General features: G+C 39.0%; 1 protein-coding gene across 1 annotated transcript in view; it reads right to left on the bottom strand.

Moving 5' to 3' along the window:
• Positions 1-679: 679 nt before the first annotated feature.
• F13A1 (coagulation factor XIII A chain) overlaps positions 680-18,037 on the bottom strand; it is a 518,463-nt gene continuing 501,105 nt past the window's right edge. The window contains exon 15 of the mRNA XM_086965028.1: positions 680-1,776. Within this exon, the coding sequence (XP_086821154.1) occupies positions 1,623-1,776 (154 nt within the window). The 3' untranslated portion in view covers positions 680-1,622. The remainder of the gene's footprint in view (positions 1,777-18,037) is intronic.

Below are 18,037 nucleotides of genomic sequence, written 5' to 3'. Positions count from 1 at the left end.
CCTGAGCCTAACTATAAACGTCCCTGTAATCTTTGTTTATTTAGTTAAAAAAAAAAAAAAATATATATATATATATATATATATATATATATATATATATATGTTTATATTTATTTAATGTACAGAAAGGAGGTGGCTATCATGATGAAATTAGAAAGAAGTTAGCTCAGAAATCTCTAATTATTATATGAGAATCCTTACACAAGAGGAATAAGCAGAGGGAGTCTACTACAGGAAATAAACAGAAAATACAAATAAGAACAAATTGTTGACCAGTAAAAAACATTATTTTGTGGGAGAAAACAAGACTGTTTTGTGTCACAAGTGTGCATTTAAAGACTTCTTAGCCCTAAATAAGCAATAATTTGGTAACCAAGCATCTGCCTGCTTAAGCATGGTTATTTTTCAGTTTTAAAGTCACAGATAAAATGATTTTAAACTGCTGCTGAAGAACTAATAAATGGAGCTGACTAATATTTCAGAATGTTACATGTAAAGTAAATGAGATTTACTATAATTATGATTACCATTCAAAGAGTATTAAGATAACTTTAAAACAAAACATTATTCGTTTAACATTCCCGTGCCCCTGAATATCTTTTGTATAGCCATAAAAATGAGTGAGCAGTTCTCCTTGGAAACCTTCGAAAACTCAATTGATAAGATTTGATGACCATAATCAAGTGTAAATAAACGTTCTTTATTGTTTCCTCTTGCTGCATTATATTGGCTACCTTTTAATTCCATGTTACAGAATGGTCACTCCAATTGTTTTACTTATGTTTAATTCAAACACATGAACCAATTTTTTACAAAAATTGGATGAATGAGCAAACTAAACTCTGAGCTCAAGGTATAATAGGGTCAGGCATGTTTACTGTATATAGTATATTCAGGGCCTCTAGAATTAAGCAGAAATAGAGGACCAAATTATTACTCCATGGTGACTAAATTATGGGGCAAAATAGGCAAAGTATGTGGTGCAGGATGGAATATTCTGTGGTGGTATTATTTTCTTATTTTGACATTTTAACACAGATTAAGTCATTCTTGCAAAGGATGAACTTCATTGGTATCAGTGTATCATCTGATTACAGCAATCAACAACTGTAAGGTGACCAATTACCTGTGCAAAAGGTCTTCCAAAACACAGCACCACGTGTTTTTTTTATAGTAACCTATTATGGTAATCTGTTTGAGCTAGAAACACATTTTTTGCCAACATCTTCAAATTAGACAGTCGATAGAGGATTATGTGGCAAAAGGGGTAAAACCACAATTACGAATATAATACAGCACCTGCATAATTCCAGTGGCCCAGGTTGTACGGTTTGGAAGAGTGAAACATGAATTTTGTAGGATTCAAATTTTTCTGATTATTTATTTATTTTAAACTGATACTGTTAACTTTATACTCTGTGCTACCACCTAAGAACAAAAAAGATGGTACATTTTCTTGAGTAATGTGCAAAATCTTTTAAGGATATCATAAGTAGAGGCCATTGAAACATGTAAATGTTTGAGGTCATGCAAGTAGACATGTTAGTAGCAGTAAATTACAGCATGTTTATAATATTCCTGTTACAAGAATCCAAATGCAAAGTAGTAATCAAAAAAGAGCTTCAGGAAATATGTCCATCTTGGATCTCCAAATCAATTTCGCCGTAGACATGTCTCAGGGAATCACAATCCAGGCTTGCCATTATCTTTCGATGTCCCGATCTCTGTGGAGTGCATTTCCCCTCCCATGTCAAAGTTGAATTTGCTGCAACTTCACTGAAAATAAAGAATAACATTATAACCGTTAAAAAAGCATACTAGTTGCCTATCAGAACTTGCAACAAATGTCCACATTTTGCGACTGCTAATGAAATATGTCACATTGTTTGGAGCCAGAGCAAAAACCCTTCCTAATTTTCACCACATTTCCTCTCAATATAAAATTTGCAATGTTTCTTGTTTCACTTTTGTGGTAATTGGATAGGTTTCTTAACTTCACTCCCTGCTGAATCCAGTAAAAATATAACTGCTTTTACTTGTTAGTAGTGATAAATTATTATTCAATGGTAACTGCCTGTGACTTTTTCGAAGTATAATCTCTACTACAATTTTATTTATTTAGAATTTGTAGGGCATACTGCTATCCCGAAGGGTTTCACAGCGCCGAGCCAGATAGGCTAGCAAACAAAGTTATAAATCCAACTAATTTAAGTCCAGCCAAGTTTTCAGACATTTGCGAAAAGCGAGCAGCGAGGTCTCAGCTCGCAAAATAGCGGGTAAGGAATTCCATAGGGTCAGTCCTAGATAGGCTAATGACTGGCCTCTCATGCAGGCCCGTCTGATTTTGGAAACCACAAAAAAAAATTGCTGAGCAGAGCACCGGGGGCATAGCGGACTAAGTCGCTTCATCAATTCTTGTAGATATTTTGGGGCCAAACCTGTTTTGATTTTAAACATATAACGCAGCTCTTTGAATTTGATTCGATTCGACACCAATAACCAGTGTAACTCATGAAGACACCCTGACACAGAAGAGAACTTAGGCAGTCGGAACAGCAATCTTGCAGCTGCATTCTGAACTAATTGTAGCCTCTGGATGGTTGACTTATCTGCTCCAAGATAGAGGACACTGCCGTAGTCCAGCCTTGAAATAATAAGAGGCTAGACCACAGTTCTCTTGACTGGGAGAGGAATCTACCATAGGATCTTCCTTAGCCAGCGCAAGACTGCAGAGCAGGTGGAAGAGATCTTAGCCCCTTGCTGTTTCATCGATAGGTATTCATCAATAATGAAACCCAAGTTCCGAACACTGCTCACTGGCGTGGGTAGAGAGCCTAATTCAGGGGGCCAATGTTGAGGACCCCAGAGGTCATGTCTTTTGCCTAGGATCATAACTTCTGTCTTGTCGCCATTTAATTTGAGCAGGTTATTTTGCATCCACCTGACCAGTTTGCTCAGTCCTATGTTAAGATCCGAGGGCACGTGTCCTTGTGGTGATGAGAGACAAAAGATAATCTGTGTGTCGTCAACATAGGAAAACAGAGACAGTCCTGCTCTTTCAGCCACCTCCGCTAATGGGCGTATATATTAAATAGCAGCGGACTCGGCACTGAGCCCTGAGGAACACATAAGGGGAAGTATGGGAATTCGAACAGGCCATGGCTGAGGAAACCTGGAAGGTCCGATCCCTAAGAAAGGAGCTAAACCATTCTAACTCCATACCCTCCAAGCCTAATGATTGTAAGGCTTTCTCCAAGGTACGATGGAATACTGTGTTGAAAGTGGCACTGAGATTTAATAAAGTAAGTGCTGCAGTTTCGCCTTCATCTAAGCGATGCCATAGCATTTTGGTCATCCCCAACAGTGTGGTTTCTGTAGAGAAACCAGCTCTAAAACCTGATTGGGAGGTGTGAAGAAAATTCCGGGTTTCCACAAAAGAGGTCAGCTGGCCGTTTGCATGTTTATCCAAAATCTTTGCAAAAGTGGGAAGTAGCGATATAGGTCAGAAGTTAGACGGGATGGAGGGATCGAAATTGGCTTTGTGAAGGAGGGGAAGGACCAAAGAATGTTTCCATCTATGTAGAACTATCCCGTTCTTCAAAGAAGCATTTAAAAGCTCCATTATCATTACTAAAATGGAAGGATCCAGCTGGCTGAGAACCTGTAGAGGTAAAGGATCAATTGGGGATCCAGATTTAGTATGAAAAAGAAGGCGATTAAAAGAGGAGTTCTTGGGGGCCCAGGTAGACAATTTAAGAGGGGAGCTAGGATAGCTTAAGGAATCAGATATAACAAGAGCCTCTTTGGTAGTAGATGATTCTGCTACTGCTGCCCTAATATTGGGTTTGTTTATTCTTTGAAGCCCCGTGTGTATGTTATCAATTTTAGCAATGAAAAAGACAGCAAGTTCTTCACATTGACTGTATGAAAAAACAGGAGACTTAGTCAATTTTTTGGTACCAGAAAGTTCTTTTACCACTTTAAAAAGGGTCTTTGTGCAGTGTTGTGACTGTAAAACTTGCTGTAAGAAAATATTAGCCCGGGTCGCTTTGAACAAGCTATGATAATGCTATGTGCTATATGTGCTATATGTGCTATAAGCTATGTGCTTAAAGCCTTTTTGTATACTATTTTCGTGTCTTATTAATTTATTTTTTATTTGTTGAATTTATAATGCGCAACAGCTACCCAAAAAGGGTTTCCTGGCGCAGCAGCAGATCAGAGACTTAGGTGGAAAAAGGCGTAAAAGTTATTTGTTAAAAAGCCACGTCTTCAAGGATTTGCGAAATTGGACATAATCAATTTTGTGTCGAAGAGCTGTAGGCAGTGCATTCCATAGTGAGGGGCCTAGATAAGAGAAAGACCTTCCGCCCATCCGGGATAGTTTAATTTTGGGAACAATGAGTTTCCCCTGGGTGGAAGAGCGGAGGTTGCGGGAGGGGATGTAAGGGTGGACCAGAGATCAAAGGTATAGCCGAGCATGTAGCTCAGGGCTTTGAACTTAATACTGTTCTTTACCGTGAGCCAGTGCAGGTTTCGTAGATGACAGGAGTTGGAGGCAGCTCTCGGGACCCAGCACAGAAGTCTAGCGGCAGAGTTCTGCACCATCTGTAGCCTGCGCGTCACCTCTTTGTTTGAGCCCAAGTAGAGAACGTTTCCGTACTCCAATCTTGACGTACTCAAGGCATTGACCACAGTTTTCTGGGTGGACTCTGGTTGCATCCAGTTGGTCTTTTTTAACCACTTTAGAGAGGTGAAGCATGTGGCTGCTACTTTGACCGCTTGGGAATGCATATTGAGTGAGTCATCAATAGTAACGCCTAGATTGCGAGCTTGGCGGGAGGGAGTGAGAAGGGCGCCCATCTCATGAGGCCAGGGTTGAGGACCCCAAAGATCCTTGTTTTTCCCAAATATTAGGAACTCTGTTTTTCCCTGTTAAGTTTGAGATAATTTGATTGCATCCATGATGCTATTTTGCTCAGATCCAACTGAAGGGGGAAGGGACCGACTGTGTTCCTCATTGAAAAGGAGAAAATAATTTGAGAGTCCGCGTAGGAGAATAAGGACAGCCCTGATTCTTCTGCCACATTAGCTAATGGTCTTACATATAAGTTAAAAAGTAGAGGGCTGAGGATGGAACCTTGTGGTACCCCATAGGTGGCGAGTGGATATCGGAACTGGCTGTGGGGGATAACCTTGGAGGGTGCGATCTGTTAGGAATGAGGTGAGCCACTTCAGAGCCGAGCCGCAGATGCCCAGCGATCTTAGGGTTTTAATTAACACGGTGTGTGACACCGTGTCAAATGCTGCGCTCAGATCTAACAAAATGAGAGCCACAGTATCTCCTGCGTCCAGATGGTGGCGCAGTCTTTCATTTACCCCAATAGGGTGGTTTCGGTGGAGAAGCTGGCTCTGAAACCTGATTGGGAGGAATGAAGGAACTTTTGGGTTTCCACAAACAGAGATAGCTGTGTATGGACATGTTTCTCCAGAATCTTTGAGAAAGCCGGGAATAAGGAGATAGGTCGGTAGTTTGATGGTAAATCAGGGTCTGCATTAGCCTTTTTGAGAAGCAGGAGAACCATGTCGGTATAAAAGAAAGAGAGGGGCTCTTAATAACCCAGAGGGAAATGGAGCGCCAATATACTGCAAAGTAAAACAAAAGAGTTTTCCCAATGGGGGGTATTGTTTCCTGCTCCTAAATCAGGACTCAAACTGACAAACATCAATCACACCATTCATTTTGTGGAACTGGAGAACACTTACCAAGAAGGAACATACCCAAACAAATTATAATTAAAAAAATATACAATTTATTAAAAACTTTTGTTACAAAAGATATCAATGAGTTATCAGTTAAAAACATATATTGCACAAAAATACACAAATAAAAACACCGTTTGAAACCACCTAATGTGGACGTGGAGAAAATTAATCTAAGGAGACACTAATATCTGTCTTTGTCATTTCATTTCGGACCCTCGTTTGTCAACAATAGGAGGAATATTATTCCTTTAGGCCGGATTCGTTGTTGGCAACGCCGAATATGACTTATGGATTGGCGTCGACGCGTTTCGGAAGCATCAACTGATAAAGGCTTCCTTCCTCAGGACAATTTCTATTTTTATTCTCCACACGTAAAGATGTTAAACCTAATGCATAAAAATACAATGCAATGCAACTGTTATATCGACATGTAGTTTCATGTGAATCACACATTTTTAGCATTTCTTTATCTACTGCTTGTCTTCACTCAGAGTAGTTTAGCTCTCCTTCCTAAAGTTTATTCCGGATTCATCCCATGCGGGTGCGAACAACACAATCAGCTCTGTGTGCCCATAGACCATCTATTGGTTTACCTCACTTGTTTATATTTAGTAAAAAACCAACGGCTGTCTATTTCTATTCATAAGAGATCAAACTTTGTTCTAGGTGTCATTTGGTGTGTCCACATTTTCTTTTAATGAATAGTTGGGAGAGGTTCTAATGCACAGAGATAACATGTCCATATTTTTATCATTGTATCTATTTTTATAAAACAGAGGGGACAATACATATTTTCTACAAGTGTTTGCAGCATTTAAAAAAGGGGGGAACCTATACATTGCAAGGTATTCTCACACATCATTCTAATTATTCAAAACATTATGCTAAATTATAACCTTCAGGTTAGTGTTGTCCACATTCTCTTATCATATATATCCACACGACACAGATGTCATTCATACGAGATAATGTATATGCGCACTAACCATGATGGTTATGTTGCTCGTGGAGATCTACCAAATGTGTAGTATTCCACTGTTTTTCGCCTGTATTGTCATCAAGCTTTTACCATCCTATCTGTAATCAGGAGGAGTATAATTTTAAATATTAGGGTATGGTATGCCCGGATTTTGATGTTATTATTGTTGATATTGTTGCGCGTTGTATTTATTTACCTCAATATGTGGTCAAGCGCTTTAATTTCACAACACGTCTGTTTGAAGATTAATCCAAAACGGACTTGGCACAATCCTGCATAAATTACAGAAAGTCAATTAATTGTTTGCCTATCGCATTATTATTTGTCGATGGCAGCGAGAGTCTCCTAGATATTTTATTCAATTTGTATCGTAAGGAATTTACCTTATTGTATGCACAAGTGAGCGTGCTGGATTTAACGCTTCCCTTCTGTTTTTAGTTGGAAAGAACAGCGTTTTTACTTATTCGAATAGGTGCCTAATCTAACAGTAGTTCCTCAACCCTGGTTTGTAGTTGATTCTTACCCAAAAAAACGGATCCGATTTCCGCGAAGGGGGTTCTATACTGCAGCCGGGTAATTTGACACACGTGGCTGCATAGAAAATATACAAAAGCACAGAAGCTTAGGACTTTTTGGTTTATATTGCCAGATTTGATTAATCTATGAGTTACGTAATAATGACTTAGTTAAAAAATCCAAGCCTTCCCATACTAGTACTAAACGCAGTTCCCGTGGTCGGTATCTTACCTATTGTTGGCACACGGCTGGTTTTCCCGGGACTGCTCAGCGTGGCGTCTGCTAGATCACCGCTTCTTTAGTTGAAATGTCGACTACCCTCGTTTCGGTAGTCGCATTTAAGCCTCGTCATGGGGTCACGTGGTTCTAGAGAGAGTCACGTGACTCATGGAAGCGTCATAGCGACGAATACGGACTACTGGGTTTTTTTCATATTTCAAAACGACAGCAGAAAGCTTTATTGTCCCCCTTGTGGGGCTGGCGATACTAGTGTTATTTATTCCGTATTACGATGCCCTATATATACAAGAATACGTAGAGCAAACAGAGAGCTTTATGTTGGAAAGCTAAATGGGCTTTAATTACCTTGTTTAATATTATTTTCCGGGTTTCCCAAATTATGTGGATATTTTTTGTAAAGCCCAGCGGGTTCTATTGGATTATTTACCTATTCTGGATGGGCGTTATCATGGTTTCCAAATGTAAATATTGAATACATTTCGAACTGGAAGCAAATCTATTTCTCTAAAGCGAGTATATTTCTCTAAAGCGAGTATATTTTATACTTCCGGTCTAGTTGTATGAATACGGGGACATAATTTCCTCATATTCATGCTTTTATTGCAATTTAAGTAGAGGATGTAGGGCTTCCTAGTTTGCAAGGCTAGTGTTATGAGCTTCCATATATACAATTCTAATGTTGTGATTTTAGTAGGGGGTTGGGATTAATGATTTACAATACTGATATAACCCTATATTTGTTCTATTAGGTATTGATGTGGTTCAACTGGTATATTTATGGCACTATTCTCATCCAGTCTTCTTTAGTATTAAGTCCCCGGTTGACCGTGTCTAACATGGAGATATACCACTGCTCCCTGTTTTTGCGTTTTGTCTCCAAATTGCCTCCTCTTTTTGAGACAGTTATTTTTTCAATGACAAACCATGAAAACTCTGTATGTTTATGTTGTAGGTGTTTGAAATGGTCAACCATGGGGGCATTCTCTTTGTTGGTTTTCAGGGCGGACCTGTGTTCCAAAAGACGTAGTCTTATTTCCCTGCCAGTCTCTCCTATATAGGCTAGGTTGCAGGGACACAGGATTATGTAAACAAGGTTGCTGCTTCTACAGTTGTTTAGGGTTTTTGAAGTTATGGTATAGTTGTTATAGGTTAGGGATTTACCTACGATGCAATTTTCGCATATCGAGCAATTGCTGCACTTATGGTTTCCCACAGCTTTGCTGCCATTTATTGTCGATTGATTATTTTGGTTCTGCTCCCTGTAGGTGTGAACCAAGTTTTGACGAATATTTTCATTACGTCTAAATGCGAAGATGGGTTTAGCCAATTTGACTTCTTTACCATCATTTAGAATGTGCCAGCTTGAGTGAATTGCATTTTTTAGCTTGTTGCTGATGTTTGAGAATTGACTAACAAAGACTAGTTTTGAGTCATTTAACGATTTTTTCACCTGAGTGGGGTCTGGGTGTATCATCGTGTCGCGATTATAAAATCGTGCCCTTTTACACGAATTCCTGATCAGTTTTTTAGGGTACCCCCTCTCTTGTAATTTCTCGCTAAGTTTGTTAGCATGTTTTGTATAGTCTTCTAAAGTGGAACAATTTCTTCGAAGTCGAAGAAATTGTCCAAAAGGGACATTATCTCTTTGGGAGCGGGGATGGTAACTGCTATAATGCAGTAGAGTGTTTTTATCTGTGGGTTTGGAGTAAAGTTCTACTTCCAGTTTGCCCTCCATGTTTTTTATAGTGATGTCTAGAAAGTTTACGGCTTCTCGGTCAAACACTGCTGAGAAGCGGAGGTTCTCGTCCCCCAGGTTCAACCACTCAAGAAATTCTTCTAGGGTATCAATCTCTCCTTCCCAAATGAAGAAGATGTCATCGATGAAGCGTCGCCATAGCAAGATGTTTTCAAAAAATGGCGACGCTTCAATGAACACATGTTTCTCTTCGAACTTGGCAACGTATAAACATGCCAAGCTCGGCGCACAAGTGGCCCCCATGCTGGTGCCCTTGCGTTGTAGGAACAGTTCATCTCGGAATAGAAATAAGTTACTTTTCAGGACCAGAGTTATGCATTGCATTATAAACTCTAGGTTGGCACCTCTAAGGTCTGCACTGCCTAGTATGTCTTTACCACATTGATCGTATCATTTTGCGGTATGTTTGTGTACAATGCCTCTATGTCGAGGGTCACCATGATCTGGGTTTTAGGATTGTACACTAAGCCCTCCACTATGGAGATCATGTGTGCCGAATCTCGCACATAGGAGTCTTGTTTTAATACAAGGGGTTTTAAGAAAGTGTCCGCATATTGACTCAAGGGTTCAAGACGTGAGCCAATGCAACTCACAATGGGTCTCATGGTTTTTTTTTTTTCGCTCTTATGGATTTTAGGGAGGCCATATATCGCAGGTGTTCTTGCCTCTTTACTATATAAAAATTCAAATTCTGCTTTACAGATCAGGTTTTTGTCAAAAGCCTGTTTCACTGTTTCCCAGACCTTTTTGTTCAATGACTCCAAGGTGGAAAATGGAACTCTTTGATAATGTTCTTTAACTTCTAATAAAGCTAGCATTTTTCTGTTGTAATCCTCAGTGTTAAATACAACTACACCTCCGCCTTTGTCGGCGGGTTTGATGGTTAACTGTAAGTTGTTTTTTAAACCTATCATTGCTGTTCTATGATCTTTGGACATATTGTTCTTGTCGGGAAATGTTTGTTGTAGGATCTTTTTTATTTTGGATTCTACTACTTTTTCGAACACTTCCACATTTTTGCCCACTTGGGAAATGGTAGGGGTGAAGGTTGACTTTTGTCTAAGTCCTGAGATATTATTAGGGGGATTGTAATCCCTCTCTTCAAAAAATTCCCTTAATCTAATTTTGCGAAAAAATGCTTTAAGGTCTTTCTCTAGATTAAATTTGTTAACATTGGCAGTGGGAGCAAAAGTGAAACCCTTTTCTAAAACTTCCAATTCAACCCTATTCAGGCCATAGTCTGAGAGGTTGATTATCGGAAATTTATTTGAGTTATTTGTCCCTATTGGCGATATCGCTGACTCCTTGTGTTGGGATATTCCTGAGGGGCCTGGTTGTGTTGATAATTTGTTCTGTAGCTGCCCCTCTGGGTCTGATATGGTTTCCTTTGAAACTGTCCCCTGTATGGGTATGTTTTCCCGCCTCTCCTTTGGCGGTTCTCTAAAAAACGATTGCCTCCATTCTGTTCATTACTGTAGCCACTATTTTCCTGCATCGACCCTTCATCTTCGCTGCTTGAACCAGAAGTTTCAGAAAATGTAACACCTTTCTTTGCTCCTCTGTTATATATCGGTCGGTTCTCAATATTCCTCTCCTCTCTTGGTTGTTGGTAATAATCTTTATTGATGTATGGGTATACTAACTCTATGCTATACTTATTCACATCTTTCTTAAGTTTGATGTTTTTCTTATTTAGCAAGTAATCTTTATATCCATCCATTTCTGCATTTATTTCGTCTAACCTTTTTTTTGCATCATCTACTGCTGACATTTCTTGAAGGGCCTGCTCTAATTTTTCTATTTCTTTCCGTTCTAATATTACCCTATCTTGTGCGGTCTCAATAATTAGAAGGATCCAATCCCTACTACATCTGTTTGCAATGTGTGTCCAGGTTTCTAAAAACTTTATGTTGTCTGTAAAGAGCCCTGGTTCATTGCGAACTTGTAGTCCCATAGGGATGACTCCTGTTCTTGCATATTGTATTAAGAACTCTGCGTGGAGTTCGGTTCTCACTGCCTTTTTTTTAAGGTTCAGTATGTTACCCCATTTATCATTGTTGCCGGTAACGACCACAATCTTGTTGGTGTTATTAGTTGAAGAACCAACTATTTTGGTAAATTGGTCTTCTGTAAATGCAAAAGTCTTAAAAGGGTCCATGTTGAAATTTTACGAGATGGATATGAAATTAGTCGCTAAACAGCGATCAGAGATATCTCTCCAGCACCAGGCTGTACCGAGTCGGTATAAAAGAAAGAGAGGGGGTCTTAATAACCCAGAGGGAAATGGAGCGCCAATATACTGCAAAGTAAAACAAAACCTCTCCCAACTATTCATTAAAAGAAAATGTGGACACACCTAATGACACCTAGAACAAAGTTTGATCTCTTATGAATAGAACTAGACAGCCATTGGTTTTTTACTAAATATAAACAAGTGAGGTAAACCAATAGATGGTCTATGGGCACACAGAGCTGATTGTGTTGTTCGCACCCGCATGGGCTGAATCCGGAATAAACTTTAGGAAAGAGAGCTAAACTACTCTGAGTGAGGACAAGCAGTAGATAAAGAAATGCTAAAAATGTGTGATTCACATGAAACTACATGTCGATATAACAGTTGCATTGCATTGTATTTTTATGCATTAGGTTTAACATCTTTACGTGTGGAGAATAAAAATAGAAATTGTCCTGAGGAAGGAAGCCTTTATCAGTTGATGCTTCCGAAACGCGTCAACGCCAATCCATAAGTCATATTCGGCGTTGCCAACAACGAATCCGGCCTAAAGGAATAATATTCCTTCTATTGTTGACAAACGAGGGTCCGAAATGAAATGACAAAGACAGATATTAGTGTCTCCTTAGATTAATTTTCTCCACGTCCACATTAGGTGGTTTCAAACGGTGTTTTCATTTGTGTATTTTTGTGCAATATATGTTTTTAACTGATAACTCATTGATATCTTTTGTAACAAAAGTTTTTAATAAATTGTATATTTTTTTAATTATAATTTGTTTGGGTATGTTCCTTCTTGGTAAGTGTTCTCCAGTTCCACAAAATGAATGGTGTGATTGATGTTTGTCAGTTTGAGTCCTGATTTAGGAGCAGGAAACAATACCCCCCATTGGGAAAACTCTTTTGTTTTACTTTGCAGTATATTGGTGCTCCATTTCCCTCTGGGTTATTAAGAGCCCCTCTCTTTCTTTTATACCGACTCGGTACAGCCTGGTGCTGGAGAGATATCTCTGATCGCTGTTTAGCGACTAATTTCATATCCATCTCGTAAAATTTCAACATGGACCCTTTTAAGACTTTTGCATTTACAGAAGACCAATTTACCAAAATAGTTGGTTCTTCAACTAATAACACCAACAAGATTGTGGTCGTTACCGGCAACAATGATAAATGGGGTAACATACTGAACCTTAAAAAAAAGGCAGTGAGAACCGAACTCCACGCAGAGTTCTTAATACAATATGCAAGAACAGGAGTCATCCCTATGGGACTACAAGTTCGCAATGAACCAGGGCTCTTTACAGACAACATAAAGTTTTTAGAAACCTGGACACACATTGCAAACAGATGTAGTAGGGATTGGATCCTTCTAATTATTGAGACCGCACAAGATAGGGTAATATTAGAACGGAAAGAAATAGAAAAATTAGAGCAGGCCCTTCAAGAAATGTCAGCAGTAGATGATGCAAAAAAAAGGTTAGACGAAATAAATGCAGAAATGGATGGATATAAAGATTACTTGCTAAATAAGAAAAACATCAAACTTAAGAAAGATGTGAATAAGTATAGCACAGAGTTAGTATACCCATACATCAATAAAGATTATTACCAACAACCAAGAGAGGAGAGGAATATTGAGAACCGACCGATATATAACAGAGGAGCAAAGAAAGGTGTTACATTTTCTGAAACTTCTGGTTCAAGCAGCGAAGATGAAGGGTTGATGCAGGAAAATAGTGGCTACAGTAATGAACAGAATGGAGGCAATCGTTTTTTAGAGAACCGCCAAAGGAGAGGCGGGAAAACATACCCATACAGGGGACAGTTTCAAAGGAAACCATATCAGACCCAGAGGGGCAGCTACAGAACAAATTATCAACACAACCAGGCCCCTCAGGAATATCCCAACACAAGGAGTCAGCGATATCGCCAATAGGGACAAATAACTCAAATAAATTTCCGATAATCAACCTCTCAGACTACGGCCTGAATAGGGTTGAATTGGAAGTTTTAGAAAAGGGTTTCACTTTTGCTCCCACTGCCAATGTTAACAAATTTAATCTAGAGAAAGACCTTAAAGCATTTTTTCGCAAAATTAGATTAAGGGAATTTTTTGAAGAGAGGGATTACAATCCCCCTAATAATATCTCAGGACTTAGACAAAAGTCAACCTTCACCCCTACCATTTCCCAAGTGGGCAAAAATGTGGAAGTGTTCGAAAAAGTAGTAGAATCCAAAATAAAAAAGATCCTACAACAAACATTTCCCGACAAGAACAATATGTCCAAAGATCATAGAACAGCAATGATAGGTTTAAAAAACAACTTACAGTTAACCATCAAACCCGCCGACAAAGGCGGAGGTGTAGTTGTATTTAACACTGAGGATTACAACAGAAAAATGCTAGCTTTATTAGAAGTTAAAGAACATTATCAAAGAGTTCCATTTTCCACCTTGGAGTCATTGAACAAAAAGGTCTGGGAAACAGTGAAACAGGCTTTTGACAAAAACCTGATCTGTAAAGCAGAATTTGAATTTTTATATAGTAAAGAGGCAAGAACACCTGCGATATATGGCCTCCCTAAAATCCATAAGAGTGAAAAAAAAACCCCCATGAGACCCATTGTGAGTTGCATTGGCTCACGTCTTGAACCCTTGAGTCAATATGCGGACACTTTCTTAAAACCCCTTGTATTAAAACAAGACTCCTATGTGCGAGATTCGGCACACATGATCTCCATAGTGGAGGGCTTAGTGTACAATCCTAAAACCCAGATCATGGTGACCCTCGACATAGAGGCATTGTACACAAACATACCGCAAAATGATACGATCAATGTGGTAAAAGACATACTAGGCAGTGCAGACCTTAGAGGTGCCAACCTAGAGTTTATAATGCAATGCATAACTCTGGTCCTGAAAAGTAACTTATTTCTATTCCGAGATGAACTGTTCCTACAACGCAAGGGCACCAGCATGGGGGCCACTTGTGCGCCGAGCTTGGCATGTTTATACGTTGCCAAGTTCGAAGAGAAACATGTGTTCAATGAAGCGTCGCCATTTTTTGAAAACATCTTGCTATGGCGACGCTTCATCGATGACATCTTCTTCATTTGGGAAGGAGAGATTGATACCCTGGAAGAATTTCTCGAGTGGTTGAACCTGGGGGACGAGAACCTCCGCTTCTCAGCAGTGTTTGACCGAGAAGCCGTAAACTTTCTAGACATCACTATAAAAAACATGGAGGGCAAACTGGAAGTAGAACTTTACTCCAAACCCACAGATAAAAACACTCTACTGCATTATAGCAGTTACCATCCCCGCTCCCAAAGAGATAATGTCCCTTTTGGACAATTTCTTTGACTTCGAAGAAATTGTTCCACTTTAGAAGACTATACAAAACATGCTAACAAACTTAGCGAGAAATTACAAGAGAGGGGGTACCCTAAAAAACTGATCAGGAATTCGTGTAAAAGGGCACGATTTTCTAATCGCGACACGATGATACACCCAGACCCCACTCAGGTGAAAAAATCGTTAAATGACTCAAAACTAGTCTTTGTTAGTCAATTCTCAAACATCAGCAACAAGCTAAAAAATGCAATTCACTCAAGCTGGCACATTCTAAATGATGGTAAAGAAGTCAAATTGGCTAAACCCATCTTCGCATTTAGACGTAATGAAAATATTCGTCAAAACTTGGTTCACACCTACAGGGAGCAGAACCAAAATAATCAATCGACAATAAATCGCAGCAAAGCTGTGGGAAACCATAAGTGCAGCAATTGCTCGATATGCGAAAATTGCATCGTAGGTAAATCCCTAACCTATAACAACTATACCATAACTTCAAAAACCCTAAACAACTGTAGAAGCAGCAACCTTGTTTACATAATCCTGTGTCCCTGCAACCTAGCCTATGTAGGAGAGACTGGCAGGGAAATAAGACTACGTCTTTTGGAACACAGGTCCGCCCTGAAAACCAACAAAGAGAATGCCCCCATGGTTGACCATTTCAAACACCTACAACCTAAACATACAGAGTTTTCATGGTTTGTCATTGAAAAAATAACTGTCTCAAAAAGAGGAGGCAATTTGGAGACAAAACGCAAAAACAGGGAGCAGTGGTATATCTCCATGTTAGACACGGTCAACCGGGGACTTAATACTAAAGAAGACTGGATGAGAATAGTGCCATAAATATACCAGTTGAACCACATCAATACCTAATAGAACAAATTTAGGGTTATATCAGTATTGTAAATCATTAATCCCAACCCCCTACTAAAATCACAACATTAGAATTGTATATATGGAAGCTCATAACACTAGCCTTGCAAACTAGGAAGCCCTACATCCTCTACTTAAATTGCAATAAAAGCATGAATATGAGGAAATTATGTCCCCGTATTCATACAACTAGACCGGAAGCATAAAATATACTCGCTTTAGAGAAATATACTCGCTTTAGAGAAATAGATTTGCTTCCAGTTCGAAATGTATTCAATATTTACATTTGGAAACCATGATAACGCCCATCCAGAATAGGTAAATAATCCAATAGAACCCGCTGGGCTTTACAAAAAATATCCACATAATTTGGGAAACCCGGAAAATAATATTAAACATGGTAATTAAAGCCCATTTAGCTTTCCAACATAAAGCTCTCTGTTTGCTCTACGTATTCTTGTATAAATAGGGCATCGTAATACGGAATAAATAACACTAGTATCGCCAGCCCCACAAGGGGGACAATAAAGCTTTCTGCTGTCGTTTTGAAATATGAAAAAAACCCAGTAGTCCGTATTCGTCGCTATGACGCTTCCATGAGTCACGTGACTCTCTCTAGAACCACGTGACCCCATGACGAGGCTTAAATGCGACTACCGAAACGAGGGTAGTCGACATTTCAACTAAAGAAGCGGTGATCAAGCAGACGCCACGCTGAGCGGTGCCAACAATAGGTAAGATACCGACCACGGGAACTGCGTTTAGTACTAGTATGGGAAGGCTTGGATTTTTTAACTAAGTCATTATTACGTAACTCATAGATTAATCAAATCCGGCAATATAAACCAAAAAGTCCTAAGCTTCTGTGCTTTTGTATATTTTCTATGCAGCCACGTGTGTCAAATTACCCGGCTGAAGTATAGAACCCCCTTCGCGGAAATCGGATCCGTTTTTTTGGGTAAGAATCAACTACAAACCAGGGTTGAGGAACTACTGTTAGATTAGGCATCTATTCGAATAAGTAAAAACGCTGTTCTTTCCAAAATCTTTTGCAGTAATACAGAACTAAAAACAGAAGGGAAGCGTTAAATCCAGCATGCTCACTTGTGCATACAATAAGGTAAATTCCTTACGATACAAATTGAATAAAATATCTAGGAGACTCTCGCTGCCATCGACAAATAATAATGCGATAGGCAAACAATTAATTGACTTTCTGTAATTTATGCAGGATTGTGCCAAGTCCGTTTTGGATTAATCTTCAAAAAGACGTGTTGTGAAATTAAAGCGCTTGACCACATATTGAGGTAAATAAATACAACGCGCAACAATATCAACAATAATAACATCAAAATCCGGGCATACCATACCCTAATATTTAAAATTATACTCCTCCTGATTACAGATAGGATGGTAAAAGCTTGATGACAATACAGGCGAAAAACAGTGGAATACTACACATTTGGTAGATCTCCACGAGCAACATAACCATCATGGTTAGTGCGCATATACATTATCTCGTATGAATGACATCTGTGTGGTGTGGATATATATGATAAGAGAATGTGGACAACACTAACCTGAAGGTTATAATTTAGCATAATGTTTTGAATAATTAGAATGATGTGTGAGAATACCTTGCAATGTATAGGTTCCCCCCTTTTTTAAATGCTGCAAACACTTGTAGAAAATATGTATTGTCCCCTCTGTTTTATAAAAATAGATACAATGATAAAAATATGGACATGTTATCTCTGTGCATTAGAACCTCTCCCAACTATTCATTAAAAGAAAATGTGGACACACCAAATGACACCTAGAACAAAGTTTGATCTCTTATGAATAGAAATAGACAGCTGTTGGTTTTTTACTAAATATAAACAAGTGAGGTAAACCAATAGATGGTCTATGGGCACACAGAGCTGATTGTGTTGATCGCACCCGCATGGGATGAATCCGGAATAAACTTTAAGAAGGAGAGCTAAACTACTCTGAGGAGGACAAGCAGTAGATAAAGAAATGCTAAAAATGTGTGATTCACATGAAACTACATGTCGATATAACAGTTGCATTGCATTGTATTTTTATGCATTAGGTTTAACATCTTTACGTGTGGAGAATAAAAATAGAAATTGTCCTGAGGAAGGAAGCCTTTATCAGTTGATGCTTCCGAAACGCGTCGACGCCAATCCATAAGTCATATTCGGCGTTGCCAACAACAATCCGGCCTAAAGGAATAATATTCCTCCTATTGTTGACAAACGAGGGTCCGAAATGAAATGACAAAGACAGATATTAGTGTCTCCTTAGATTAATT

Source organism: Lissotriton vulgaris, chromosome 4_1, assembly GCF_964263255.1.
Source record: "Lissotriton vulgaris chromosome 4_1, aLisVul1.2, whole genome shotgun sequence".
NCBI lineage: Eukaryota > Metazoa > Chordata > Amphibia > Caudata > Salamandridae > Lissotriton > Lissotriton vulgaris.
The sequence above is the reverse complement of the archived record's forward strand: the minus strand, read 5'-3'. Positions and strand labels throughout refer to the sequence as shown.